Source organism: Mchenga conophoros, linkage group LG2 (genome assembly GCF_057382185.1).
Source record: "Mchenga conophoros isolate Kocher_MC1m ecotype Shallow Benthic linkage group LG2, M_conophoros_male_GT1.1, whole genome shotgun sequence".
NCBI lineage: Eukaryota > Metazoa > Chordata > Actinopteri > Cichliformes > Cichlidae > Mchenga > Mchenga conophoros.
In genome coordinates this window covers 28,690,087-28,715,252 of record NC_140527.1, presented here as the reverse complement: position 1 = coordinate 28,715,252, position 25,166 = coordinate 28,690,087, and the positions used below count along the sequence as shown (strand labels likewise).

At 39.7% G+C, this 25,166-nt stretch overlaps 2 protein-coding genes across 3 annotated transcripts; both read right to left on the bottom strand.

Annotated features, from left to right (window-relative positions):
• Positions 1 to 819: 819 nt before the first annotated feature.
• On the bottom strand, positions 820 to 18,227 carry ccnjl (cyclin J-like). 2 transcript variants are annotated; one of them, XM_085292538.1, is made up of 6 exons: positions 17,927 to 18,227; positions 17,202 to 17,288; positions 13,556 to 13,766; positions 4,512 to 4,811; positions 4,261 to 4,420; positions 820 to 4,169 (listed from the first exon to the last, which is right to left on the bottom strand). In XM_085292538.1, exons 2-6 carry the CDS (start codon positions 17,268 to 17,270, stop codon positions 3,656 to 3,658), a joined length of 1,254 nt encoding a protein of 417 aa, XP_085148664.1. In that variant the 5' UTR covers positions 17,271 to 17,288; positions 17,927 to 18,227; the 3' UTR covers positions 820 to 3,655. The 2 variants fall into 2 exon arrangements, with proteins under 2 accessions (XP_085148664.1, XP_085148673.1); XM_085292547.1 differs by having other exon boundaries at positions 17,202 to 17,285.
• Positions 18,228 to 19,319: 1,092 nt separating this feature from the next.
• Positions 19,320 to 25,166, bottom strand: c1qtnf2 (C1q and TNF related 2). Its single transcript, XM_085292524.1, has 3 exons — positions 24,314 to 25,166; positions 23,747 to 24,004; positions 19,320 to 22,562 (listed from the first exon to the last, which is right to left on the bottom strand). The coding sequence occupies exons 1-3, from the start codon at positions 24,333 to 24,335 to the stop codon at positions 21,919 to 21,921; spliced, it is 924 nt and encodes a 307-aa protein (XP_085148650.1). The 5' UTR covers positions 24,336 to 25,166; the 3' UTR covers positions 19,320 to 21,918.

Here is a 25,166-nt window from a genome sequence, read left to right as displayed (position 1 = left end):
CTGAAATTTTTTAAATATTTGCAAGCAAACATGATTAGACAACAACGTTCCAGATTTTCTCAGTTCCACAGTAAGATAAATATGCCACTGTGCTGCAGGGAACAAAGCTAAGGCTCAGCGGTCTCTAAGAGTTCACTATTGTGTGTGCGACATGAGGAGGGTGGTCGGTTTGCAAGTATTATACAACAGGATAATGTCTTGTTTGTCAGAGAGAGCCCCATCACTGAATAGGTTTCTATATGTCAAAATGCCACACAGCATAGAAAGCACTGATGGAGCTGCGGAGGTGGACGGCAGGAGTAGAAGAGAGGCTTAACTTGTTCATCAGCACGCTGATTAGTGATGCTCCTTTACTACCCCACCAGTGGTTACAGTGTGGGACTGACTGATTAAATTATTTGCTATAGATTTGAACTTAACTGCAAAGTGCTGGAAGAGTATGCACATGCTAGTCTGCATTCATGCATAATCAGACAAGAATTACCGTCTGGTACTTTTAGTTCTGCATTTAGCCTCAAAAAGATCTAAACACAGCTGCCAAGTATTTTTATTATTTTAAAGCAGAAGAAATGATTAGAACACAAGTAACAGCACTTAAATAAATGTATTTAAACTGCTCCACTGGCTTTAGCTTAACGCAGGGCAGGTTTAATGAATGGTGAGCTGCAGTGACAGTATGTGGTCACAGCTGGAGGGCTGTGTGTAAAACCTGCAGGAGTTGTTACATTGTCTTCTCTCTAAGACAAAGTAACAGTGGGAACCGTGTGCACCCGAAAAGCTGCAGGCACTTGAGAAGAAACACACCTTTCACACACTCACTTCAGTCTTTTGTGTTTATTTTTTTCATGGCACTTTATGATAAAAACAGATCATTTTATCATTCAGTGTCACATAAACCAAGGCTACAAAAGAATATAAAAATACAAGTTGGATGTTTGTGGTGTCATTTTTACTATCACATTAGACGAGGGTTGTTTGGTGTGACTGGCATCAGCATTTCTTATGGAAAAAAAGAAAAGCAAAAAAAGCATGATTAAACTGGCTAAAAGACGAATGCATTCGGTAAGATCTATCACTTCCAAGCCTGATGCTGCAATATGCAACATATTCATTGTGTTCAGAACCCGCCGCCCCCCTCTAGGGGAGATCCAACTTACAGCAAGTCAAGTCACAATTATAAAAAATTTTTTAAAACTTATATAAGTTATAAAAGATGAACCAGTGGTAAACATGAGACAGTGATGGCTGTGGTCACTTTAAACAAACAAACAAAAACAACGTATTGCACCTTTGACACCTCAATGAGAAGTTGCTCTTGAATTATGAGAAAGATAAAAATTAGCTAAAAAACAAAACAAAAAACTAATTCACACCAACAGCATTCAATGAAAGAATCTGAAAAAGACTGAACTAAAATATAATGAAGACAAATGGAATGCATAAAATACAACAAAACTGTACACAGAGTTAGAAAACATAAAGGCATAGTATCATGGTTTATATCACTGAAACACATCAACAAGTCCTTTTGGTGGATGCAGGATTATATTAATCTGGGTAATGCTGTTTCAGGAAGCTTCATGTAGTGTTGTCTAACAAATATCTGTACATGTCTGTGAGCCTGACAACTGCTCAGGACAAGGCACGGACATGAGGAGGCTGCCCAACGTGCACAACTAACACCAGAATGAAGTGAAAAGTCGGGACATTTAAACAATAGGCAATTCAAGGTTCAAGAAATTCCAAGTAGCATATCTGAGTTTACACTTCTTCCAGAAAGACATCAGTTTTCTACAAAGCTGAGAAGACACTATCAGTTCAGTCAAGAGCTGGAACAATGAACAGATTCACTGATGTGTACTTTAAATGTTTCCTGACTCCAGCCTGCTTTTCTTTGCGATATATAACTGCAGATTTTCTATATTTAAGTAGAGTTTTAAAAAAAGTATGAATACAATTAATATCATTAATGTTTTTAAGCGATTTCAGAAATATCACACAGTTACTCAACCTAAAACCCAAATTGATGATTTGCAGCCCTAATTCAGTCAAAATATAGTAAAAAAAAAAAAAAGATCCCGAAAATTGGAGTCGGCAAAGTTACAGTATCACTATGATACCAGCCGGCACTGGGAAGACGGAAGAAATGTGGAACAATTAGAAACAACAGGCTGCAGATACTGGTGTGTCAAACAAGCGACCGCGGGCTTATTGAGCTATGTAGCAGACTATTTCATGCATTCAGTTACTGAGTTGTACACAGTATGGTCCAGTGATGAATAAGGAGAGTATAACAGCCCCCGCAGATGCTGAATTAGCATCCACTTTAAAGCATAAGCACAGAATAATGAAGGAAAGGCTGCTAGCTTCAGCCTTAAAACCTGAGCCTGTTTCTATGAACAGTTACACAAAAAAAAAAAAAAACTAACTGACCAACGGTGGATTTCTAAGCTGGCAAAAAACTACATAATATCAAAAATGAATATTTAAAAAAAAAAAAGTCATAAATAAAAGCTATGACATGTTTCAATGGCATCATATTCAAGTATAATCTTGTTAAAGTCCCTGATACTTAGTGGTTCATGTAAACATTTCAGTCATTAACACAGACACAGAACCAACAGTTCAGAAGGCAGCAGCAATTCATATGTACAACACACACCAGCGTTGTGTCTCCTTCACCATGCTGGTCCAGTCACATCAGTTTGTCTTTTAATTCTTTGAGTGGTGCTGGAGAAATTAAAACTTTAGCATGACAAAGCCTGCAGCTTTAACAGAGCCACACGTTCACCTGCATGCGTGAGGGCTCAGCCACAAGGCTCGACTTTGGAGGTGAGAGAGAAAAAAGATGACGAGGGAGGCGGGGATAAAAATAGCGCACGCCTGATCGAGCTGCGGACTTCACCTGCTGCGCACAGAACAATGACTTCTTCGTCCCCTCTGAGGTCTTATGTTGTGAGGAATTCTCAGAGAAGCCCTTCAGCTCATTAGATCAATGTTCAATGACGTGCAGGAGACACAAGTAAAATTTCCACTGACATACAGTCTCTTTGTGCTCTGCCACGTCAGCAACAAGCCTCCATTTCTTTCATCTCTCTGAAATGGTGGCTTAAAAAACAAAAAACAATATCAGCCAAATTTTCTCTATAACATGTTCAATTTTTGGGATTAGTAATTAAAAAAAAACAAAAAATAAAACGTCAAGCAGCAAGATATGCTTATCACATACTTTGTCTTCTGTGCACTTCTAAAATTGGCTCAGCTATCACAACTGAGAACAGGCACTGAATGAGGTGGGTGTTGGATCACACGGCTGCTTTCATCTCATTCACAGTGATGACAGTCTCAAAATAACACAGATTTATAAAGTCAGCTCGGAATATAGGGATAAGAATTTCACAGCGCCTCAGTATTTCATGAGGCAGAGGAGCATTTGTCATGTCAGTGTGATGACTTCCACTGGATCTTTCTTGCTTTTGGACCTCTGTTTGCGTCTGAGGCGTCTCTGTGAGAGGGACGAGGGAGCTGGGCAAGCTGAAGCTGTTGCGGTGGCGACGGAGAGAGAGAGGAGGTCTGTAAGTGGGTGTTTGGGGATTTGGAGGTCTCTATCAGCGGACTCCCGTGGGGGTTTGCGTTCCCTCTCCGTCTCCTGGCGTCACCTGTCAAAGCAGCCGGCTGTGAACGTGTGATGAGCCCCTAGGTAGCTCCCACTGTAAGCCATGCTCAGACAATGTCGCGGCTCTCCAGCAAGGGCCATCTGCACAGAAATGGGGCCCTGGAGCGGCAGCCCACGAGTCCCCGGTTGGAGACCTGAGGTTAGGCTTGGGTAGGAGGGGAACACCCCCGCAGGAGTGATGGAGGCAGCCCCAGCTAGAAGACCCATCCTGTGACTCTGAAGAAAGTCCTGAGACATGTTTACCACAGACCCCAAAGCCTGGGACTCAGCTAGTGCCTGCAGCTGGGACAGGGATGGGGAATGCTGAGAAATGTGTGGAAAGCTATCTGGCTGAAAGAGCAGCTGTGGTGTGGAGGAGGTGGAGGAGGCTGGTCTCTGGATGGCTGACACTGGAGAGAGGTGAGAGGTCTGCGGCTGGGACTGCAGAGAGGAGGGCCGGTGAGGAGGTGTGGATTTGGCTTTATTGGCCTCCTTCACATCGTTGTCATGAGCACTAAAAGGGAAAGGCACATATTTCAGTTGTTATCACACCTCCTGCAAAAATGAAATAAATCAAGAAATGTGTGGGTTTGTGCGTCCCTTACAGCAACATCAGCTCAATGCACTGGGTGAGGTGGTCCCATGTGTACCCTGTTAGTAAATGCAAAGCAGTTGTCCAACTTGGAGAAATCTGAAGGCAAATACGAGATGCTGCCACACACGCAGCAGCAACCTGGGATGGTCTGAAACTCAGAAAGGCATGGTCTGTAAAAGAGAAAAAAGATCATCACTCTATGTTCAACACCTGTGTGACACATTAAGTAAAGTACAGTTCACTACCGTCTTTTAAACTCACCCTGCAATGAAACCTCCAGGAAGTAGTGTGTGTATTTCTCCATGAAAGCCTTGGTCTTGGAGAGGGAGGACAGTGGCCAGCCATTGTAGAGGTCGCCCTCCTGCACTGAGGCATGGAGGTAGTAGTCAATAAAGTGGGCGGGTGTGGGCATACACAGATTCCAGCCAAAGGTCTCGAGCAGCAGGAGCTCCATTTTGATCAGATCCTTCTTGTTGAGAACTATGTTTAGGCTGCACATGAAGCCCAGAGAGTTCAGCTGCTCCAGTTTGGGGACCCGGTCCTCCTTCTCCTCAAATTTGCCTGCAAAGAAACAAAGATGTAGCGAGGGTGGCTATAAAACTTTAGTTACACCTTCAGACTTTAGAGCCATAAAGACAAAAAAAAAAAAATAGAAACATCCAATATTTATTTAACTTATGTAACAGTTTACATATGTATTCAAGGAGGCAACCTCTGTATTGCACTTAGCTTGTAAGTTCTCAAAAATATAAAGCATTACACTAATGCAGAAGACTTTTAGCTATGGTTTTTGTGTTATGGGTAAAGATTTTGAACAAAAAAGTCTTTAACATCTTTAAAAATATATAAAAAATTTTGTAGGCTTTAATGGATTTATAAAATATGAACCAACTCATTTAAACGGTCATTAGCTGCACCTCTTGTGGTGACAAAAAATGCAATTCATAACTAACATCATCTCATGTACTGAAGAAAAGTAAGTAAGAATGGAAAATGTGAACCAGAATGAGTTGCATCTGTTAAAGGGTGTTTAAAGAATGTTTATTAATTGTTTTCCCTCTTTTTAACAAGATTACCATCATGTGCAGCAGGTTTACGGTTAGCTCTAAAGCAGTTTATTACCTACTAAGAATTTGCAATTAAGTTGGCTACTCCCGAACATCTGGCCATAGAGCAAAGTGATTATACTAATAAGCCCAGGGAGGCTTACAGTGGACCATAAAAGGACTTTCTATGAAAAACACAGTCAGCTCAATCCTCAGTACTTTTGTCCCTTTGTCTCACTCGCAGACATTAGAGAATCGTCATTTTTGGTGAGCCCCCCTCCCTGTCCTAAGACTTCCTGCTTTCCATAGCAACAGCCCTGAGGCCTCTGGGGTCCATGTGACCAATGAAGTGGGGTGTTTATGCCTTTAATCCAAGGGTCCAACAGGCCTCTTCTCAAACATTAAGAATGAGGGCGAGGAGGGGTCGGGTTACACTGATACAGACTCCCTTTAAAGCCTGCAACAAACTGCATGCAGCTTTTACTACTAACTTTCAATGGAAGTTGCTGGCTCTCAAAATCAGAGCTCAATTTTTTTTTAATACTGCTTCTAATTATTGGGAAGAAGCCTTGGACATTTAGCTGTGCAATAAGACACTTTAAATTTAAACAAATGGGTTACGGGATGAAACATAATGTAGCTATAAGCAGTTTTTAAACAAGTATAAGTCCTCCTGTGGACATACAAAAGTGGATCCTAGCAGATAAATTACACCAAAAATATTGTCAATGATTACAACATAATACTCTGCAACAAATGTTTTCATACTGCTTAGACCTGATAAATAGGAACAGATCAAGTTAATACAGTTTAGTCTAATTGAGAAGCACCTAAGAGAAGCATTCAATAAATAAATACATACATAAACACATAAATAAATCAGTACTGTATTACAGACAAAGAAACAGAGAAAAGGTTTCTAAACTAGATTTAATATTTCTTTGGCCCTGGCAACAGGACTGCATGTGATCGTGTTGCCAGGGATCATTTGCAAAAAAATACAGTTAACCCAATAGCTTAACAATAAGCCAATATTAATCTGATTAATGAATTAATTTTTTAATTTTGAGGACCACCAGACTTGCCACGTTTATTAAAGCATATTTATGTCTAAATGTCCGATTTGCTCTCTCTTGCTTTCTTTATAAGGATAGAATTTACATAATATAACATTGAGAATAAAGATTTATTTGCAGACATTTCAATAATCAAAAATACATATTTTTCCTGCCTGGAGACAAAATGTTACCCCATTATATCACGCTGGTAGGATTAAAATGTTACACTTCAGCTTGGCGAAAATATGCATTAACAACGAAAACTCTCTGCAGGAGTAAATCTTCTAATCTAAGACAAGGCCAATGAAACACTGAAAACAGGAGCTTTACTAACCTTTCCCAGCTACAGTTATAAGCAAACAGCAACAATTACCTGATACTGTCATTGTCTTCAACAGACCTCATTTTCATATTTGAGCCCACGTCTAGTAGAGCGTCTTGAGTGTCTTCCTACAAGTATAAATTTTATCACCTATGCTGCAAACCACCATTAAGCAGGGGAAGGAAGAGAGAGGGAATGGGACTGGCAGGCCAACATGCAGGGATGTGGGGGTGAGACAGTAATTAGTAGAGAAGCAGTAATCGTGTCTATCAGGCAGAACAGGAAGCACAAAGAAACAGCGCTGTTTTACAACCACTCAGATTCAGTCCATGGCTCAGTCCACACTTGTCCCATTCTCTCACCCTCATATCCTTTGGATCAGGTCCCCGTCTGCTCCTAGACTGCTATGTCCACACAGACACTGCCATAAAAAGGCATCACTGCCCCCCTATCCCCACATAACCCCAGTCTCTTTGATCCTAAGACACACAAGTCAAGCTCCTTATTGTGTTCTGTGCTTATTCCTTTGGTTTACAACAATGAGTGTCCAAAAATAATCTTCAGTCAAACCTGCCAAACCATAACAAGAGTTTAAACCAGAAACAGGTTTAAGTTAATATCATGGAGATTACAGTGTGTCATTTCAATAAGTGAACACATCATCAAAAAACACAGGATGGTGAATAAATTCACTTTATTCACCCACCCACTCCTCTCCTGCAGTCTGACAGCATCTGAATATAGCAACTTAGTGTCTGAAAGGCCATCCTCGTCATTTACACTTCATATTAAACAAGTCTGAACTACATGCAATCACAGTAACAGATAGGCATGATCAAGATTAGCACATTTCATGCTTCTCTGCGTGCCTCAGCTCACTAGAGAATAACCCTTAACAGCCATAACATATACATAATAAGAGTGTCTCTCACCAACTCGGTTTCTGATTTGCAATAAGATTAAGACATTCTTGTATGATGCATTGCTGCCATTCCCAGTACACGAGAGCATGTTTCAAGAGGCTGTGTGAGGAAGGGTTCGACTGTCGAAGCTAAACACATACTGTGATACTGTGCTTAGTGGCGATGACAGAGTCCTCCTCTTGAACAAAAAAGTTTAATTATACTTCACTAGATTTGACACACACTTGCAGCAGCAAGTCTTTTTCATGTGTGGCAAATACAGTGTAACATAGCTCTCTCTCCATCACAGACATGGGTGGGTCTGAGGAATCTTGTTCTGAATGACAGAAAGCCTGCACCATGACAGAAAGATGAAATCAGAAAGCCTACAACTAAGAGTACAAGTAGCTCCTGGTTCTATTATTTCTGAAGTACAATAAATCAGACCAGTTACCATTTGGAAATGTTATCTAAAAGAGCACTAAAAATGTAACTATACATTATCCAGCCATCTATTCATAGCTTTTTCTGATTAACTAGCTTTAATTAAGTTAAATATTGAAAAATAGCCAATGGGTTCCTCAAAATTGAAAGATGTTGTTCCCAAATTTCACATTTTTATCCAAACAGCAATCAAAAATGAAAACGTATATAATTTCCTCTAACAGAAGGCTTAAGTCATTTTCACACATACAGTGTGGCCAGGAACTATTTTTGAGATTAACAGGTGGAGCGGTGGTGGATCGGACATTAAACAAACTTCATGTTTCCAGCAGAAACTCTGTGACATCAGAATACCATTTCTAAGATTTCTAGGATCATAGTTTTTGTTCCTCCTACAACGGCACCTAAAATCTAACACTGCTTTCCAGGAGCCAATGGACAAGATGAACTACCGTAAGAAAATTACTTTAGACTAATTTGAGACATTTTTCTTAAAATACTATTTAAATCGTTGATTACTTACCTAAACTGTTGTTATATAAAATTGTTGTTAAATAATAAATATCCAGAGCTAAATAGCATTATAGAGTCATTTCCGTCTGTTTTAAAAAATTAAAAACAAAATCAAATGTGCAAAACCGTATATAGCACTACACTGTTAAATCCACAAGTGTACACAAACCAGTACTAATGATACATACAATCATACAAGTACTAATCACAGTGTTTGGCTTTGTAGATTGTATCATATCTACTCACTGCTATTTTATTGGGATAACAGTGTGCCGTTTCACTGTTGCCAGTATGAAAGAGATGATGCATTCCTCTCCTGTGAGTTCAGCTCACCTGGAATGCAGACGGCTACATGATTGTATCTCAAGTCAGTAAGGAGTATAGAGTGACACTCCAAGGGTTTTATTTAAAAGCTTTCTTTTTCATCTAAACCATGTACTTCTCCATACAGAGCAACTACAAGACACCTATTATTTCTCACAGAACACACTGGTGATAATAATGATGAGAAAATGTGGAGCAAGTTGTTAAAAATATTCAGACTTAATGATGTGTGTCACAGGTTAAGGTTAGGAAGAGGTAAGACCAGGATGCAAGGCTTCCTCCCAGGTGTGTCATTTGAAAAATGGGAGTTGGGGGTGGAGATGGAAAGCAGTTTAGAGTGATAGGGGCTGTTAGAAAACCTGATAGTTGTACTCTCACATACACAGGACTCATTTTCTGTTTCACTCCATTTTGCTGACAATGTGCAACTCTACCAGTTTTTGATCAGCCTTCAAACTTTCTTCACCTGGTAGTTCTCCACCACATCTAAAACTATTAAAGCATCTTTCCAGATTTCTTGGTGAAAATCTAAATATATATTTGAAAAAGGACACATTAAACCAGAAGCCCTGAATGACAAAAAAAAAGACTTTATACACAACAAAGCTTCAGATAAATCGACCAACAGCCCTGTGGTACATGTGAATGACTTCCCAAACAGGATTTCTTACTGCTATCAATTAATGCTGATAATCTCTCATAAATAAAGCTCACCCTGCTTTCTCTCTTCAACTTGACAGCCATGAAGGAATTTCCCCTGTTCTTTAAACACAATGTATTTGTCGGTTCATCTTTCATTGGCAGGGAAAAATTGGTCACAGCTCCATCACAGAACCTCTGTGTTGACACCCCAGGTTCTGCCAGCTCTTACAATGTAGGCCTGGGCCGACCCCTGACGCTGAATGGTTGGGTGAGCGGGGAGAAACTGAGAAGACTCAGTCCTGCGTGTGTGTGTGTGTGTGTGTGTGTGTGTGTGTGTGTGTGTGTGTGTGTGTGTGGGGGGGGGGGGGGGGGATTCAGAGACTGACTGTGTGAAATGCCATGCAGTATGTGTGGTGACACAGGTAGTTCGTGGGGAGTTTCAGGCATTGCACAACAAAACACAAAATTCGACTAAATATTGACATTTGCCTGCAGTTGGGGGTTATAATTATAAAAAAAGATCTCAAACAAAAAGATGAACTGCCACATCTGTTTATGGATATTTTTAATAACATTTTCAAGAAAACTTGTGGAACCGTTCAATCAGAATCACATATTTGGACAGAGAGGGAAGTGGGTCCCCTATTAATCAACATTTTAGGGTACCCCACCGAGTGGTTCAGTTCTAACATGTCCCATTTTGCAGGCTACCACCTCTCCCTCCCTTTCTACCCTGTTTAACATCAGCAGTCAACCTGCCTTTGAAGTACCGCTCCACTCATTTCCCAACCCCCTCAGGGATGTGGGAGTGCTTTTTACTGGCTATCCTGTCCCAGGACTGGCTCTCTCTGCCCGACCCTGACAAGGTGAGAGAACGAGGAGGAAACAGAGCCAGCAGCAGCAGAAGGTAAAGGGACATTACCAGAACAAGCCAGTTTTATGTCTGTGTGTTGGTGGTAGTAGTGGCAGCCTTTTAATGGCAAACTCTGAAATGGATCAGACATGAATGTGGATTTTAATGAGGTGACCACAAGAAAGGACTCGGTGGGTTTATCACAAGGTTGCCACAGCAACCATGTCCTCTTTTAGTGACATTAGCTTACGGCAAATCTCTACCATACACACACACAAACACACGCCTGCACACACACAACAGCCTGCACACACAACAACCTCCACCCCTTGGAGTGTGCTCCCCTCCCCCTCTATGGGAAGGGTCTGGCTGGCTGGCTGGCTGGCTGGCCTGCTTGCATTGACTGGCTTTTGTTTGAGGCCTGACTCGGAGAGCATATGGCAGGTGCCCCTCGGCACACAGTTCCTCCCCACCCCCGGGCTCCGACGCCTATGTAAGTGCACGCTGTAGTCTCTTTAGTTGTGCCATTTCACAGGATGCTCTTTTCTTGTAGAATCAGAAGACTTTATTTATCCCCAAGGGGCAATTAACAAACAACAGAGCAGCATAACGTTGAAGATAAGGACAATAAGAACAGGCAATAAGAGTTGTAGGGCTCATGGAACAAAATATATGAAAACCACCTTCAGCGAGAGCTTGTAACTGAGATTCACTCAGGAGAGTTCACCTGTCCTGATCAGAAAAAAAATGTCAACAAGACTGATGTATCACTGCAGGACTTCAACACAACAGATACTTAATTCTGAGGGAATATATTGGCTTTCTTCTCAAAATAAAAATCAGCAGTCAATAAACCTCATTTCCACTTACTCTGTTTATAAAAAACTGACCATAACCTTACTACCACAAATGAAGAGGAGCTCATCCTTGCGCAAACACAAGCACTCACTCAAGTTCCCACAAAAAACACAGATATAATGGAGAAACAGGATTAGGCAGTGACTGCTGAGAAGTATGAAAGAGGTACTGATTAATTAACAGAGTTTGAAAGCCAGGAGAGTTTAAAGAAAGACAATGTATGTGCCTGTCAAAGCCAGTCAGTGAGACCTGGGGAGGTTGTTCAATAACTAGGCCAGATTCCAAGGCACAGATGAAAACCCGAGACAACTTTGATTGAAATGCACTTTCAAGCCCTCATCAATCATGACAGAGACTCCCTCAAGTCCTGGAGGAGTGAGAACAGAGAGGAGAGCAAGAGAAAGCCTTAGTATCTGAAAGCCACAATCAAAAGATTTTTTTTTTAAATTGATTAATTATTAGTGATTAGAAGGATAACCTCTTTCCAGGTTGAGTTGATAATAATTATATCACTAAATTAACAAACTCACAAAGCTATTCTTGGATTCTCAGGAGATTGATTTAAAAAAAAAAAAAAAAAACTCTTTCAAGTCTTATATTCAAATTTATCACACCACAGAGACTTCTGATTGCAAAAGCGGCATGTATGCGACTCCATACACACACACACACACACACACACACACACACACACACACACACACACACACAAACTGAGCCCTCCCAAGTGAACGGGCCCCGTTCCAGACTCTTACTCTGACAGCATCATTAGTCTAATTACCCATGATGCCAAGGGCTACATTAACGTACAGAAATCCTCACAGTCTGTTAATCACCAGACAGGCATACAGACACTAATAACTACCACACAACCTACACCCTGAATCTGCACTAGGGGGGAGGGGGGGATGTTGATTAACACACCTGCTTTACACAAAACAAAAAGAAACATTTTTTGACTTCAGAGCAGAAAAGCAAATTGTTACTAATCAAACTAAACCACTACTTCACTCACTTTTGCACAAACAAAGACAACTTGAAAATCGATGCAACTACAACCAAAGCATTCACATCTGTGCACACTGATGCATTTTTAATAAGTTTGGAAGAACAAAGGAATTCTGTGATGGAAAACATCCCTCTATTAGCAGGCTCAAATCACAGCTGGATTTGGTCTTTGTAAGTGTTTGCTGACAATAAGAAAGCACACAATATCTCCATATTTTCTCTGCTGATCACAGCAGAAAATTGCCATTAGAGAGTGAACAACTAATGGTAGTAAATTAGATTTGTATTGGGATGTTGGGTAAGCTGGAATTTGCAATCAATTAAATGAGTTTTGTTTTTTTAAACAAAATGTTTTGCAGCTTTAATTAGAGGACATTTTAACCTCAGAAAGTGCAACACTAGTTCATCTCAGGCTCAAACTGAAGTAGCCACTCAGATCATATTACAACTAGCATCAAAGACAGAGATAAAGTTCTGCAGGCATGATCATAATCCCAACGGTTTCTCAAAAACAATGGAACCATCATGCTGTCACATTGGAAACCTGGTTTTATCTTAAACCAACACATTGAACAGTAAACTGTCAATACGGTTCAGTTAGAAGGTGGAGCTGGAAGGGGAAAAAGCATCTCTAGAGTGTAACTCAAAATAGCTTAGTTGCAGGAAGTGTTTCACCTTGTGCCATCTGTGCACAAACCACAGTCAAAGCATTTCTTTTAGCACAACAGACTCACAGTGCAACCATTGTGTAGTTACAAGATGACATATAACACTTTTTAAGATGAAAACATAAACCTTAACCTGAGTAAAGGTTCCTATCAGATTAAAGCTTAAGAAAACCATTTAGAACATCAATTAAAACTTTCATCTACAAAAAAAAAAGAGTTTTAAGAAAGAAAATCACCATCATGCTTCTTAATATGTTCATATGGTCCTTTTTATGTTAGAAGACACAAGCGAAAAAGCACCACGACCAAGCGTTGTTTTTTTTTTACATTTACTGCTCTAAAACACAGAGTATCAAAAAACACAGATCCAAACAGCCATGGCTTCATAAATAAACTAATTCCAATCAACTTGAAGAGTGGGGCTAACTTGTGAAAGATAGAGAAACCTTGTTCTCCAACACGAACAGCAGCCCATTTATTACCTGTGTGATAACACGTTCAGCTATCAAGAGGTGTGAAATGACCTCTAATCCATTTAAAAGCATGATGGGATTATTTTGAGATTACATGTAAGGATTTTATCAAGGAAAATATTTTTTAAATGCCTGGAATATAGAAAAAGCATGGGGAAAGTTTTGAGAAAATAAAAAGCTGATTCTGAACTTACTAGCTAGCAGCAGACAGGACAGAGCAATGATGTAGAGCTGCCTGACAGCCACGTCATAGTGGTCCATGAACAAGTCCAGCAGGTAGACTGCCAAGTGACGTGCTGTAGGACATAGCTGGTAGCGATTACTCAGGATGGCCAACAAGTCTGCAAAGTACCGTCGCATGCCAATCTGGGGAGAATGGGCCCGGTAGGCCGGCAACTTCAGCTCCTGAAGAGAGAAAAGATAACAGGGATGTTAATGACGGGGTGTAAGAGGAACAGGGTGGGCAGGAAGCAGTGATGAAAAAGCATGCGGGTCGAAAAGAATATGCATAATAATGGTGAGCCATGCTGACTAGATTCACTACTGTCAGGAGAGTGGTGGGTATGATACTCATATTAAGAAAGGAAATTATTTTTATACCAAAAACTCTTGATTATGATTCAACCCTGGATCCGTTTCATTTAATTCACCATTGGAGCAGAAAACTGGAGCTAATCTGGGTCATTGCAGGGGTCTCTGAACAAAGGGGTGAGGGTTTGTGTGTGATGAGTTGTGTATGTGGTATGGGGAGGGAAGGGGAGGGCCTCCAGTGGAGGTTGAGTGGTAGATAGGATTAGGTTTCACCCCTAGCCCATCTCCTATTCATGTTCAATTAGCTGCATGTGTTTCAAAGTGGAATGAAGACACTTGGGGGCATTTGCATTGAATCAGCATTGAGTATCTTCCCAATCAGCTACAGAAAACTGGAGAGAGACCAAGTTTCTAGTTTCAAAACCTGCCTCGGAGTAAGAAATAGGAGACATTTGGAACTGCATGTACACAGAACAGCTATTCCCCCTGAATTCATGATACTAATACTCGAATATGTTTTTATGTTTTTTTGGATGCATAAAAACAAGGGCTTTGGGATTTGATAAGAGATCAAGGATTGGCAGATTAATCTCTTTAGCGCCAGCAAGGAGTCCTTAAAATAAAGGAAAAATATCCACATTATGTCGGGACTGCTGTTCAAGAATATCCCATAGCTTAGGTTGGATCAAATCGTCCAATCTGACTAGTAATCAGTTGTTATATATCCACAAACCACTGCCTTCCATTCTTGTTTATCATTCTTCCATTAAAATAAATCACAAATTGGAGGGCAGCAGCTAAAAAACCTGGCAGATCAGCCAATACTAGTATCAACCGTTTCTCTGAAATGCACTGATGGAAATGTGTACTATTATAGCCGACACGCTGCACAAAAATTATTTGCTGTGAATGCAAAACTTTAAAAAAAAAGTCTTCAGACTGGCACTTCAGTGGAATTCAAAAATAAGCAGTACCCCCTACCAAATCAACATAGCAACACCAACCCCCGGTGCCATGACCTATCATATCAGCCAGTCCTCCCCAAACTCTGCTCCATCTGTCTGTCTCGGGGTACAAGGGCAGCAGGAGAATGGGGGTGGATGTGAAAAGAAGGGAGGGCTCTGGGGGGGTCTGCGAGGAGTGCAGAGGAGCCTTTGTGGGGGATCCGCACCATAATTAAGGATTCCACAGCTGCCTACTGATTTGCATGTCTGATAATTTGCCACATGCTACACACCACCGCTATCTCCCACATCAGGGCATTATCGCTGCAGCACACATCATTAAGGCTGGATGAGACTGTGGGGGTAAAGGCGCCATGCAGGAAATGTGAAGACCGCGTGAGGGCCTTTTTACGCACGGTTCTGACACTTACTCACCAATCTTTTCCATTACAGGTTTATGGAAATTTACTATTTCTGAAGACATAAAACAACCAAGCAACTGACAATTATTTTATTTTTTGGGGGGAAAAAAAGATTTACTCTAGATTTTAAATGAGTTGTTCTGTTTAGAGAAATGTCAGCTTTCAAGTCATCTAAAAGCAGCATTCTTTTTTCATCTGGCATGGTTAATGATCCATAAGTTAAACAGTCATTTCAGCATAAAAACAGTTTAGTCTTGAGAACAAAATCTGAAATCTTGAGGTCTGTTCAAATTCAAATGAAAGTCTTATGGTCATTTATTACATGTAATCGGGGGATAACAGTGTACCCATGCTTCAATTTGCATTATCTGGTTTAATCCTCTTTATTGTACTATTATTACTTAACTTGAGTCTTATCTACTTTTACTACTTAAAACCCAATGTGATTTTCTATGATCTATTGGCTTTCCTATATATCTTTTATTCCCAATATGGCCTAGGTAAAGGAATGATTGTAAAGAAATTCCCAATTTTCTTTGAAACAACTGTAGTGCGTTTCTACATGAAGACATCTAGTGGTATCTGCGATCTTGTGTAGATGACCAAGACTCCTGTGAATTTGGGTAAAAGATTCAAGTCCATGGCAAGAAAAAAAATGTATAAAAAAAAACAAAAAAAAAAAAACACTACAACTGTCTACAAATCAGTCGCCTGATCAAAATAATTTAGAAACTGAGAAAAACCTGCTTTGAAACTGTCTAACTCACTGCAGTACAACACAGGCAGGTTTGCACAGCATCCACCAGGTATTCCTGTATTGTAACTTTAGATCATTTAGTGCTGCATATCATACTGTGGTGAAAACAGTTGCTTTAGATTTGACTAGAAACACTTGAGACGGACAGCATGTCTCTCATTGTCACAGATGAGAAAAGAGTGGGCGTGTTGTTTTGTTTCCAGCTCTGCATAAAGACTTTCAGTGTAATTGACAGCTCACTCTGAGTCAGACACTGTCCAGCATGCGTAAACTGATTCAAATGCTATGTAAGCGTGTGACTCATTACATGCAGCTCACAACCACCCGATACGCTACACTCCTCATTCTACACACATTCTTGCGATTTGTGGCACATTTAAGATACCTGATCTTCTAAACCTGAGCTCCATCACTATGAAGATGAAAATGCCAGCAAAGTGACAGATGTCTCCATTAAAGTGACACATGGGGAAGAAATATGATCATGCTCTGAGGTTAATTAAGATGTTCTCAATTAATGAGCCTTAAATCCTCCATGTAATCTAATTTAGACTATGTTTAAATAGACAGCAGGACCGGGTAATTATATTTTCCTCGCAACATTACATCTTGTCGTGGAATATCAATACAGCTCAGGGTCTGATTCAAATGCGTGCCACAACTGCTCAAAAAAAGAAAAATTACTTTTAACATTTTCTTCTGAAAATCAATAGTAATCACTTGGTCTTTAGAACAAGGCAAAGGGTGCAATTAAAAAACTAAAACTAAACACTTATAATCCATTTGAGTAACAAATTTTGGCAAAGCTGCAGTTGAGAGTTTAACATCAGTGTTTGTTGACTCACTGTTAATCACTTTAATTCACGGATTTGATTAGGCAGAAGTAAAACTGTCAATGTTTGCTGGCGTTTTTCTAGATTTCCTCTGAGCTGGTGATAAAGATAAGCACTGCACTGCAGTGTGTAGCAAGTTGGTTTTTTTTGTTTGTTTTTTTTAATTCACAGACACTGTTGATTTTGGCCTCACTGTTTGAAAATGTCAGCTGCAAAAGCCTAGTGCTGTGAGGAGAGGTGGGGGGTTACTGTTTTTAAAGGTGAATTTAAGTTATCCTAAGCGCAAGCAGTCAGAAGAAGGTCGGCAAAATAAAACTTCCTGTTAAAACAGAGCTTAGTTCAGACAAACTCACCTTAATGCGGAGGGACTGATGGATATCTGCAGCTAACTGATCCTTCCACCATTCCAGCTCCCTCTCCATCTTTCCTAGTTTTACCTGCTGAAAGCAAAATCAGACAAAGTTCAGGTACTTGAAGAAAGAAGCAAGGCCAAGCCAGTATAGCCACCACACTGAAAGTTGAGACTATTTTTACCACATGAGAGAGAGAAAGCAAAGCTGAATTTAAGTCTTTCTACAACTGTTCTCTTTAATTTAAAATGTAGGATTAGTAAGCTAGCTGTTTTGTTCTCGTTGACAGTAAAAAATAAATAAATAAATACCCTTTCGAGGAATGCGTTTTTGATAAAGTTTTTAAACACCTTTATCTCGCTGCACAGGTCTATTTCCCCGCATAGGCCATTTTCTGTGTTCGGAAACCTAATGGCTCGGTTAAATGCCCCCTTCGACCATGCTGTAGGTCAGTCTCATCAAAGCAGCCTTCCATAAAATCTCATTTTTTAACGTGGTTGTTCATCGCGAAGGCAAATCACCAACCAGTCCTACATTTCAGTTATGACTGAAGGCGATTCTACACCACGAGACTGCGGCCAAACAGACGGGCTTTAAGTTAACTGTGCCCACCAGGCTCAGAAATACTGAGCTCATCACAAACTCAGATTATTTTTCCGGCAATCAGCAACAAAGAAAACTTTTTCTTTCTTTTTTTAGTCTTGGTAGTTATCGCCTGTTTCACTCACCGCTCCGTCGGGAATGCCCCCCAGACCCCTTTGTCTCAGTCCGACATCCTGAACGACAGAACTCCGCTACGGCTCAACTTTGAGTAAGACCTCTTTTTGTCGGCGAAAAAACAAAGTTAATAACACAAAACAGAGTAGGTGCCACCGTTAAATCCCACCGACAGGCCTTCGGGTTCCCCGTTTCCCCCAAACTGTTCACACTTTTCCGAGAGAAACCACTGAGCCGTTTTCTCTCCGGTGGCTTCGCTGTTAACAAAGTAGCCTCTTCGGCTCAGCCAGCTGCTACTGTTGGTCTACAGAGCTCGTGCGCTAGACGTGAGGTTCCTCCCCCAGCCTGGGAATTGTAGTCTTTAAAGGTCACCGCTAGAACTACAAACGGCTACAGTTCAGCAAAGGATCTCATTTCATTTATTTAATATACAAAATGTTAACGAATGCATATTATATTATATTATATTATATTATATTATATTATATTATATTATATTATATTATATTATATTATATTATATTATATTATATTATATTATATTAAACATTTACCTATCTTTTAAGACAGAAATCCCAGACAGTATTCCCTTTGAGCAAGAATTCCAGTGATTTTGGAAGTGCTGTTATTGAAGTTGTCTATTTTAATGCTATCAAGTGTGAGAGCTAACTGTTCAGTCCAGTGAAGAAGTATCTGACCCCTTTCTTTCTTTCTTTCTTTCTTTCTTTCTTTCTTTCTTTCTTTCTTTCTTTCTTTCTTTCTTTCTTTCTTTCTTTCTTTCTTTCTTTCTTTCTTTCTTAATGATCTGAAACATGTAAATATGACAAATATAAAACAATAAGAAATAGAGAAATTTGCAAATAATTGTCACAGCACTGTATCCCTGACTCTAAGCTTTTCCCCTGTATCAGTACCAAAAAACACAACAATACACAGGCTTCAACAGCCTTTATAAACTGTTTATCTGGCACAAGATTTATGCTAACAATTATCTTAAACTGCAAGATATAAAGAGCTTGTGTGTGCTTCTTAAAAACATTGGTTGAATGCTTTGAGCTAAATGATCCCCAAGTAAATGCTGGAACCCGGGGAACCACAAAAGCAGTGAAGCAGATACTGTGCTTTCAGTATGGTATCTGTTTGAATTAGTTTAGGGGAAGGAATAGGATATGGTCTAGCTGAGGAATTGCTTCAGTATATTTGTTTGATAATGACAACTGCCATTTAAAGGAAGTTAGATATCACACTGGCATTCGTTAAGTGCAAACCTGTGTGAGTCCATTTTGCTAAACATCACTCTTGGCTGACTTTGGGGGATTTAAACTCAGCATCTCTGCATGGGAACATGAGGCTCTATAGTGGTGCATTGGGTTACCTACTGAGCCACTGACAGAGATGAGAGTAAAGCATCATATTTTCACATTTTTCAAATTCAAATTTTTATTTGTCACGTACACAGTCATACAGTCATACATTTTTGTTGAAGGAAAGTGTTTGATTCAAGTATAACACTTTTTAGAAGTGATTCGGTTATTTTTAGCTAGAGCCATCTAAGTAGGAGAATTATACAGCATGCTTCCAGGTTCCATACAAAAAGGAAGATTTTGCAAACATAAGAACAGGGGAGCTGAGCCTGTATATAAATAAAATGCTGCTTTCTTTCTGTTTACTTAAGAAAGCTGTTATCTGAGTGTTTGTAGCAGAAGCTGTGCCTGCATGAAGCGTACTGCAAAAGATTTGACTCCAAATAGCTATTAACACTTTACATGGGTAAATTGTTTAAATTAGCTCTACACTGACTAACTATTCTAAAATGAAGTTTTCAGGTTTGCCATTGATGCATTTGTACTTTTACATAAGCACAAGTTTAAATGCAGAATTGCATTTCTTCCCTGAAGTATCATGGGTTATGGATACTTTAGTTAAGTAACACATTAGATCAAGTGTGATTAATTGCTTCCATGTGTGATGTGAATACCCACAGATGACTTTGAGACATTTGAGTATAAAACCCCAGTTAAAAATCCCCCTGTGGTCCATGAAATGGTGATGAACGGCCTCTAAAAGTAAAGAAACACAGGAGGTGCAGCATGTTCTTGTGTTTCTCCAATCCTTTGTCTCCTTAATGTAGTCTGTCATTGTCCTGTATTCGGTAACACTTTACAGTATGGCCCACGACTAATTAAATGGAATTGCAGTGGAATGTAGTTTATTTGAAATTACAATGTAATTATATTTACCTACAAATACTTGAAGTGAGGTAAGGGGGGAAAAGTGTTTTGGGTTGTTTTTTTTACATAAAACAAAGAAGTATTTATACTGTAAATACATTTAATTCATGTACAAGTAATTTTAAATAATGCGTAACTTAAATTCACTCTATAATACGGCCAACAACCCAAAAAGCATAATGTACTTATAATTTAAGATGGCACAATTACCAGGAAAGTATGTAGTATGGTACTTAAAATTGTTTATGCAGTATTTAAATTTACTCACAGTATAATTTTTGTCTCCTTTCCTGTAAAATACCCGGAAGTTTGACACTACTTAAAATGACTTAAAATGTCACTATTTCTTCTCTCCTGTAAGTTACATGAAGTTGTGTATTACTTAAATTACTCATGTGCTACATAAAATTGTATACATGCAAATGCAAATACATATAAATACATACATATTATTCTAACGTATCTACCTTTAAGTATTTTTAGGAAAATTACATTATAATTTAAAACAAAATACCTTAAAATTTGATTTAATTGCAGGAGGATTATGCCCTTAATCACAGATTGTATTATAAAGTGTTAACCTGAATTCTATTAAGCAATTCAGCCCGTGAAGCAACCTTGAGCATGATGACTTTAAGTGAGAAATAATTTTAAAATTTTCTACAAATACAAAACTGCAGGTTAATATTTATATAATTTGATACACATGTGATTGGCATGACATGCATATTATTTTATCCTAGTGCATCATTTCTGTTTACAATCATTTATTAATTTCATGTCTCGCTGGAAGAAAAACTTTTTGAGTTGAATAAATTTTCAGTTTGTTCAAATAATTTTTTGGGCATAAAAAAGTGATGCAATACGAGTTAATACAAGTGTTCAAGTAAAATGCCATTTAAATTGATAGTATGTGCAAAACTCCAGTGGCGCAATCGGTAGAAATTACATTTAATTAAATTAATAAAACTCTAAGATGAGTTATTTGATTTCTAAAATGCTTATTAGTTTTATTTAAAAGATGTTAGTTTATAGAATACACTTCTATGTGTCATGAAAGTAATTATGAACTTGAACACAAAAATACACGCCATGTTAATGAACCATACACAAATACTCAAAAACTGTTCCACCTATTCTCCTCGTCTTATCCAATTCAGGGTTGCAGGGGTGGGCTAGAGCCTATCCCAGGTGACAGGCAGGGTACACCCTGAACAAGTCGCCAGGGCCAACACAAAGAGAGAGATAACCATTCACACTTATATTCTACCGGCAATTTAGAGTCACCAATTAACCTGACCCACCTAATTGCATGTCTTTGGACTGTGGGAGGAACCTGGAGAGAACATGAAAATTCCACACAGGGACCAGGACAGTGCTAACCAGTTTTGACTCAAAAACACAAACACTGTAAAATAATTTATCTTACAATATAATTTAGATTTTATTTCAAATTGTGTTTTATAATGGTTAATAAAGGGAAAAAGGGGGGAAAAGAAGAAGGCACTGTGCCATCTCCTATCAAGGAGTTTAAAAAAAAGAAACAGAATTAAATTATTTTGGGTTACATAAATTTAAATATTTTATGAGAACAGGGCATAATATTTCAGGTAAAATGTTTTTTGTTCACTATTAAGGCTTTATTGTGTGATTCCTCCAGTTGATTTTCTTTCTTTCCTAGTGCGCCTCCTGGTGACGAATGTCTTAAACAACTGAAATTCCACAAAACCCAAACTTGTGAAGTTCAATTAGATATAAATCTTAATTACAGTTCATTCATTTTCATCCTGAGCATTTGCTTTTCTATCTGCTTCATTGAGAAATTCCTGGTCAGGGTAGATTAGGAAGCCCGTAAAGGTGCTGTCTGTCCAAAAAGGATCAAAAAAGAGTCCGTTCTGCTCCGAGTAGAAGATCTGCAGCCAGACCTGGTCTGACTCCTTCAGGTGGAGAACAGTAGAACCAGATGCCACGTCATAGTTCCCAGTGTTTGCATCAAATGTTTTGATCTTGTACTGCCCATTGTGAACTAACCCGATGGCGAGATGCTTGTTGGCCAGTGTGATGTCATAGGTAAAGTAATAAACTCCAGGGATAACGCAGACAAACTTCCCGCTGGAGGCATTGTAGTGATTCCCTTCATTCAGCAGGATCCGGGTGAAGCGGATGGGCGTGCGCTCTTTAGGATAGCTCTTTGTCACAGCCACAGAGAAAGCTGATCGTGCTTGCTTGCCACAGTTACAACCACCTGGAGCTCCTTCCTCGCCCATGTCACCCACGTCTCCTTTTTGTCCCCAGGTTCCAGATGTTCCGGGTTTTCCACGTTGTCCTTTCAGTCCCCGAGGTCCGGCCTTGCCAATAATACCCTCACGACCTTTCTCACCCGGTTTGCCTGGGTTCCCAGGTCTCCCTGGATCACCTGATAACACATAAATAATAACAAGATGACAATAAAATAGTATAATCTGGGCACCAGTATAGCTGACATGCTTGAGCAGCTTAGCTATGTTCTTTAAGGCTATTGAAGATGCCTGGGTCCATTTACCATGTGTCTCACCAAGACCTCCTAGCATTCCTGTCTTCTCTTCACTATTCTATCTAAATAAAGGCTAAAAAATCCAAAATCGTGTTTTAAACAAATACTGTGCTCAAAATAAATAAAGGAACACGTTTAAATCAGAGTGTAGAAAATCAGTTAAACTTCTGTGATATTGATCTGGTCAGTTAAATGATACGGAGGGAGTTGTGAATCACTTTCAGCTGCTTTGGGTGCAGTAGAGGGGCAACAATGAAACAGTTTCCCAAACAGGAATGGTTTTACAGGTGGAAGCCACTGACATTTTCCCTCTGACTGTGTTTTTTCACTACTTTTGCATTTGTCTAGGGTCACTGGTAACAACTGCCAGGATGAGGTGATACCTGGATCCTAGAGGTTCTACGGGTAGTTCAACTCTTGAATGACACATCACTGCATGCCATTAGCATAAGGTTTGCTGTCATAGAAGAGATTTCAGGGGACAGACAGTTACTCTAGGAGAGCTGGACAGGCCATATAAGGTCCTTGGAGACTGGTGTCTGCTCCTTTGTGCAAAGAGGAACAGGATGAGCAGTGCGAGAGCCCCCCAGTATCATGGCAAAGCATGTGGACATGGTGGACTAGCATGCCTATTACCCTAATTTTTTCCCTATATCTGATTGTTTTCAAAGTGTTCTGTTAATTGTGAGAGTAGTTTAATTGTTTTGATGACCAAAAGCTCTTAAGAGCCTAAAACGTTCCCTGTGAAATTGTCACTGACAAAAGAAAAGAGCATATTAATTGGCATGTTAGGGCTGTTTAGATGTTTTTTGACTCTTCAAAACTTGTGATAATAAATAATAAATCAACAGGCTCGTTTAAGTAACTGAAAAAGGTCTGAATATGAAGCTAATGACCAAAAAAGTCAAATGGCAATAAAAACATTCCCTTTACAGTTAAGAACTTGCAACTTCAGACATCTGTGCATAGATGTTGGAGAGGTGCTAAAGAAAAATCAGATCAGTGACATATATGATGTGAAGATCATTCAAGTTCACAGTAACATACAACTAGAGATTAACTACTACCTTGATCTCCCTTCTCTCCCTTCTCTCCATCCTTCCCATCTTGGCCGTCTGTCCCGGGGGGCCCCATGGGGCCCATGGCCCCGGGTGATCCAGGGGCTCCTGGGTTCCCTGCAGGCCCCGCTGGGCCCGGCAGACTGCAGACCAGCTGGGATGAGTGGATGGTGAAATTCCGACCTCTCTTAGATGGGGGATTTGTTGACTGCGAGACGACAACTGACAGCACATAGATCATCACAAACATCTGGAGCATGATGGGAACTGTAGAGTCACAAAGAGACAAGGGGAAGCAACTGTTTACAATAATTATACTGACTTGAGTTTTGCAGCCACTGATCAGATGATGCAAACATGTGGTAAAAGATTCCTGGAGTCAACCAGAGACTAAAACCTAACACACCATGTGGACGGGCATCTAGATGGTGTGGCCATTTTCATGCAATCCCTCAGTAACTAATGACAAATCTGATGCATCTGTTATATGTTCTGGTTACATAAAAGCATGCAGCTTACAGTAGGTTATATAAAGGAGTGTGTCAGCCATTTTAAAAGCACAGAGTAAGAACTCACCAGTTGAGAAATTATGACTCATGGGTATTTTTCAGCTCCGTCCGAGCCCTTTCTCTGCATCAGAGTGCACAAACCTTCCTACATTTCCAACAAACGATTGAGGCAACATTCTTCAAGAGAAGCTCTGCAGAGAAATGTGCAGCCCAGAGTCTCCGTAACATCCGCCCTGTTTATGCGAGTGATAGGCCAAAAAAAAAAAAAAAATACTTTCACCATGATGTCATTACATTCAAGTCAGTGCAACAGCTGAAGCAGTGACACATCAGTGGTTCACAAACTCTGCTGTGAGGAAGCCAGAGATTACACAACGAGGGCTAAAAAGGATAAAGCAGAAACATTTCGCTTGTTACACGTTATGCATTTAGATACTGATGTCCTCAGAAGTGGTCAAATGTTGCAATAATAGAAAAAGAAAATTAAAAAAAAAAACATTTACGTTTCCTTGTCTTATTACAAGCACTAAAATTGTCCCACACTGTAAAGTTTATGAATAAATCTACTATGTAGAGCACATCTTACAAAAAACAAGAGACACAAGAAAGAGGAACCACTGAAAAAACACGTCTGCCATTTTTTAGGTTTCTGACTGTGTTCATGTGTAATGCACGTGGATAATGTGTGCACCTGGTTAATGAGGAGCACAAGGACAGACTTCTCCCTGCAGTCTGAGATAAGGAACGCTGAGATTGACTGCTTGTTTTTGGTGTCCTCTTCTCCACCTTGGAACCCTCATCAGGGCTTTCCAGAAAATCACCCAGTGAATGAAGAGGTAGCCATCTCATGTTTGCATTCATTTTTCAGTTCAGTCCATTAGGTGACACTCTGGGTGACTTTTTTTTTTTTTTAGGTATTT

What these genes read in the sequence shown, in the direction of transcription:
- c1qtnf2 (XM_085292524.1), bottom strand. Translation starts at nt 24,335, where the DNA reads ATGAGTCATAATTTCTCAACTG. An exon ending in GAGTCATAATTTCTCAACTG is followed by an intron (nt 24,005 to 24,313) that starts GTGAGTTCTTAC and finishes GTGACTCTACAG; the next exon opens with TTCCCATCATGCTCCAGATG. An exon ending in GGGAGAGAAGGGAGATCAAG is followed by an intron (nt 22,563 to 23,746) that starts GTAGTAGTTAAT and finishes ATGTGTTATCAG; the next exon opens with GTGATCCAGGGAGACCTGGG.
- ccnjl (XM_085292538.1), bottom strand. Translation starts at nt 17,270, where the DNA reads ATGGAGAGGGAGCTGGAATGGTGGAAGGATCAGTTAGCTGCAGATATC. An exon ending in ATCAGTCCCTCCGCATTAAG is followed by an intron (nt 13,767 to 17,201) that starts GTGAGTTTGTCT and finishes TTCTCTCTTCAG; the next exon opens with GAGCTGAAGTTGCCGGCCTA. An exon ending in GTCCTGTCTGCTGCTAGCTA is followed by an intron (nt 4,812 to 13,555) that starts GTAAGTTCAGAA and finishes GTTTCTTTGCAG; the next exon opens with GCAAATTTGAGGAGAAGGAG.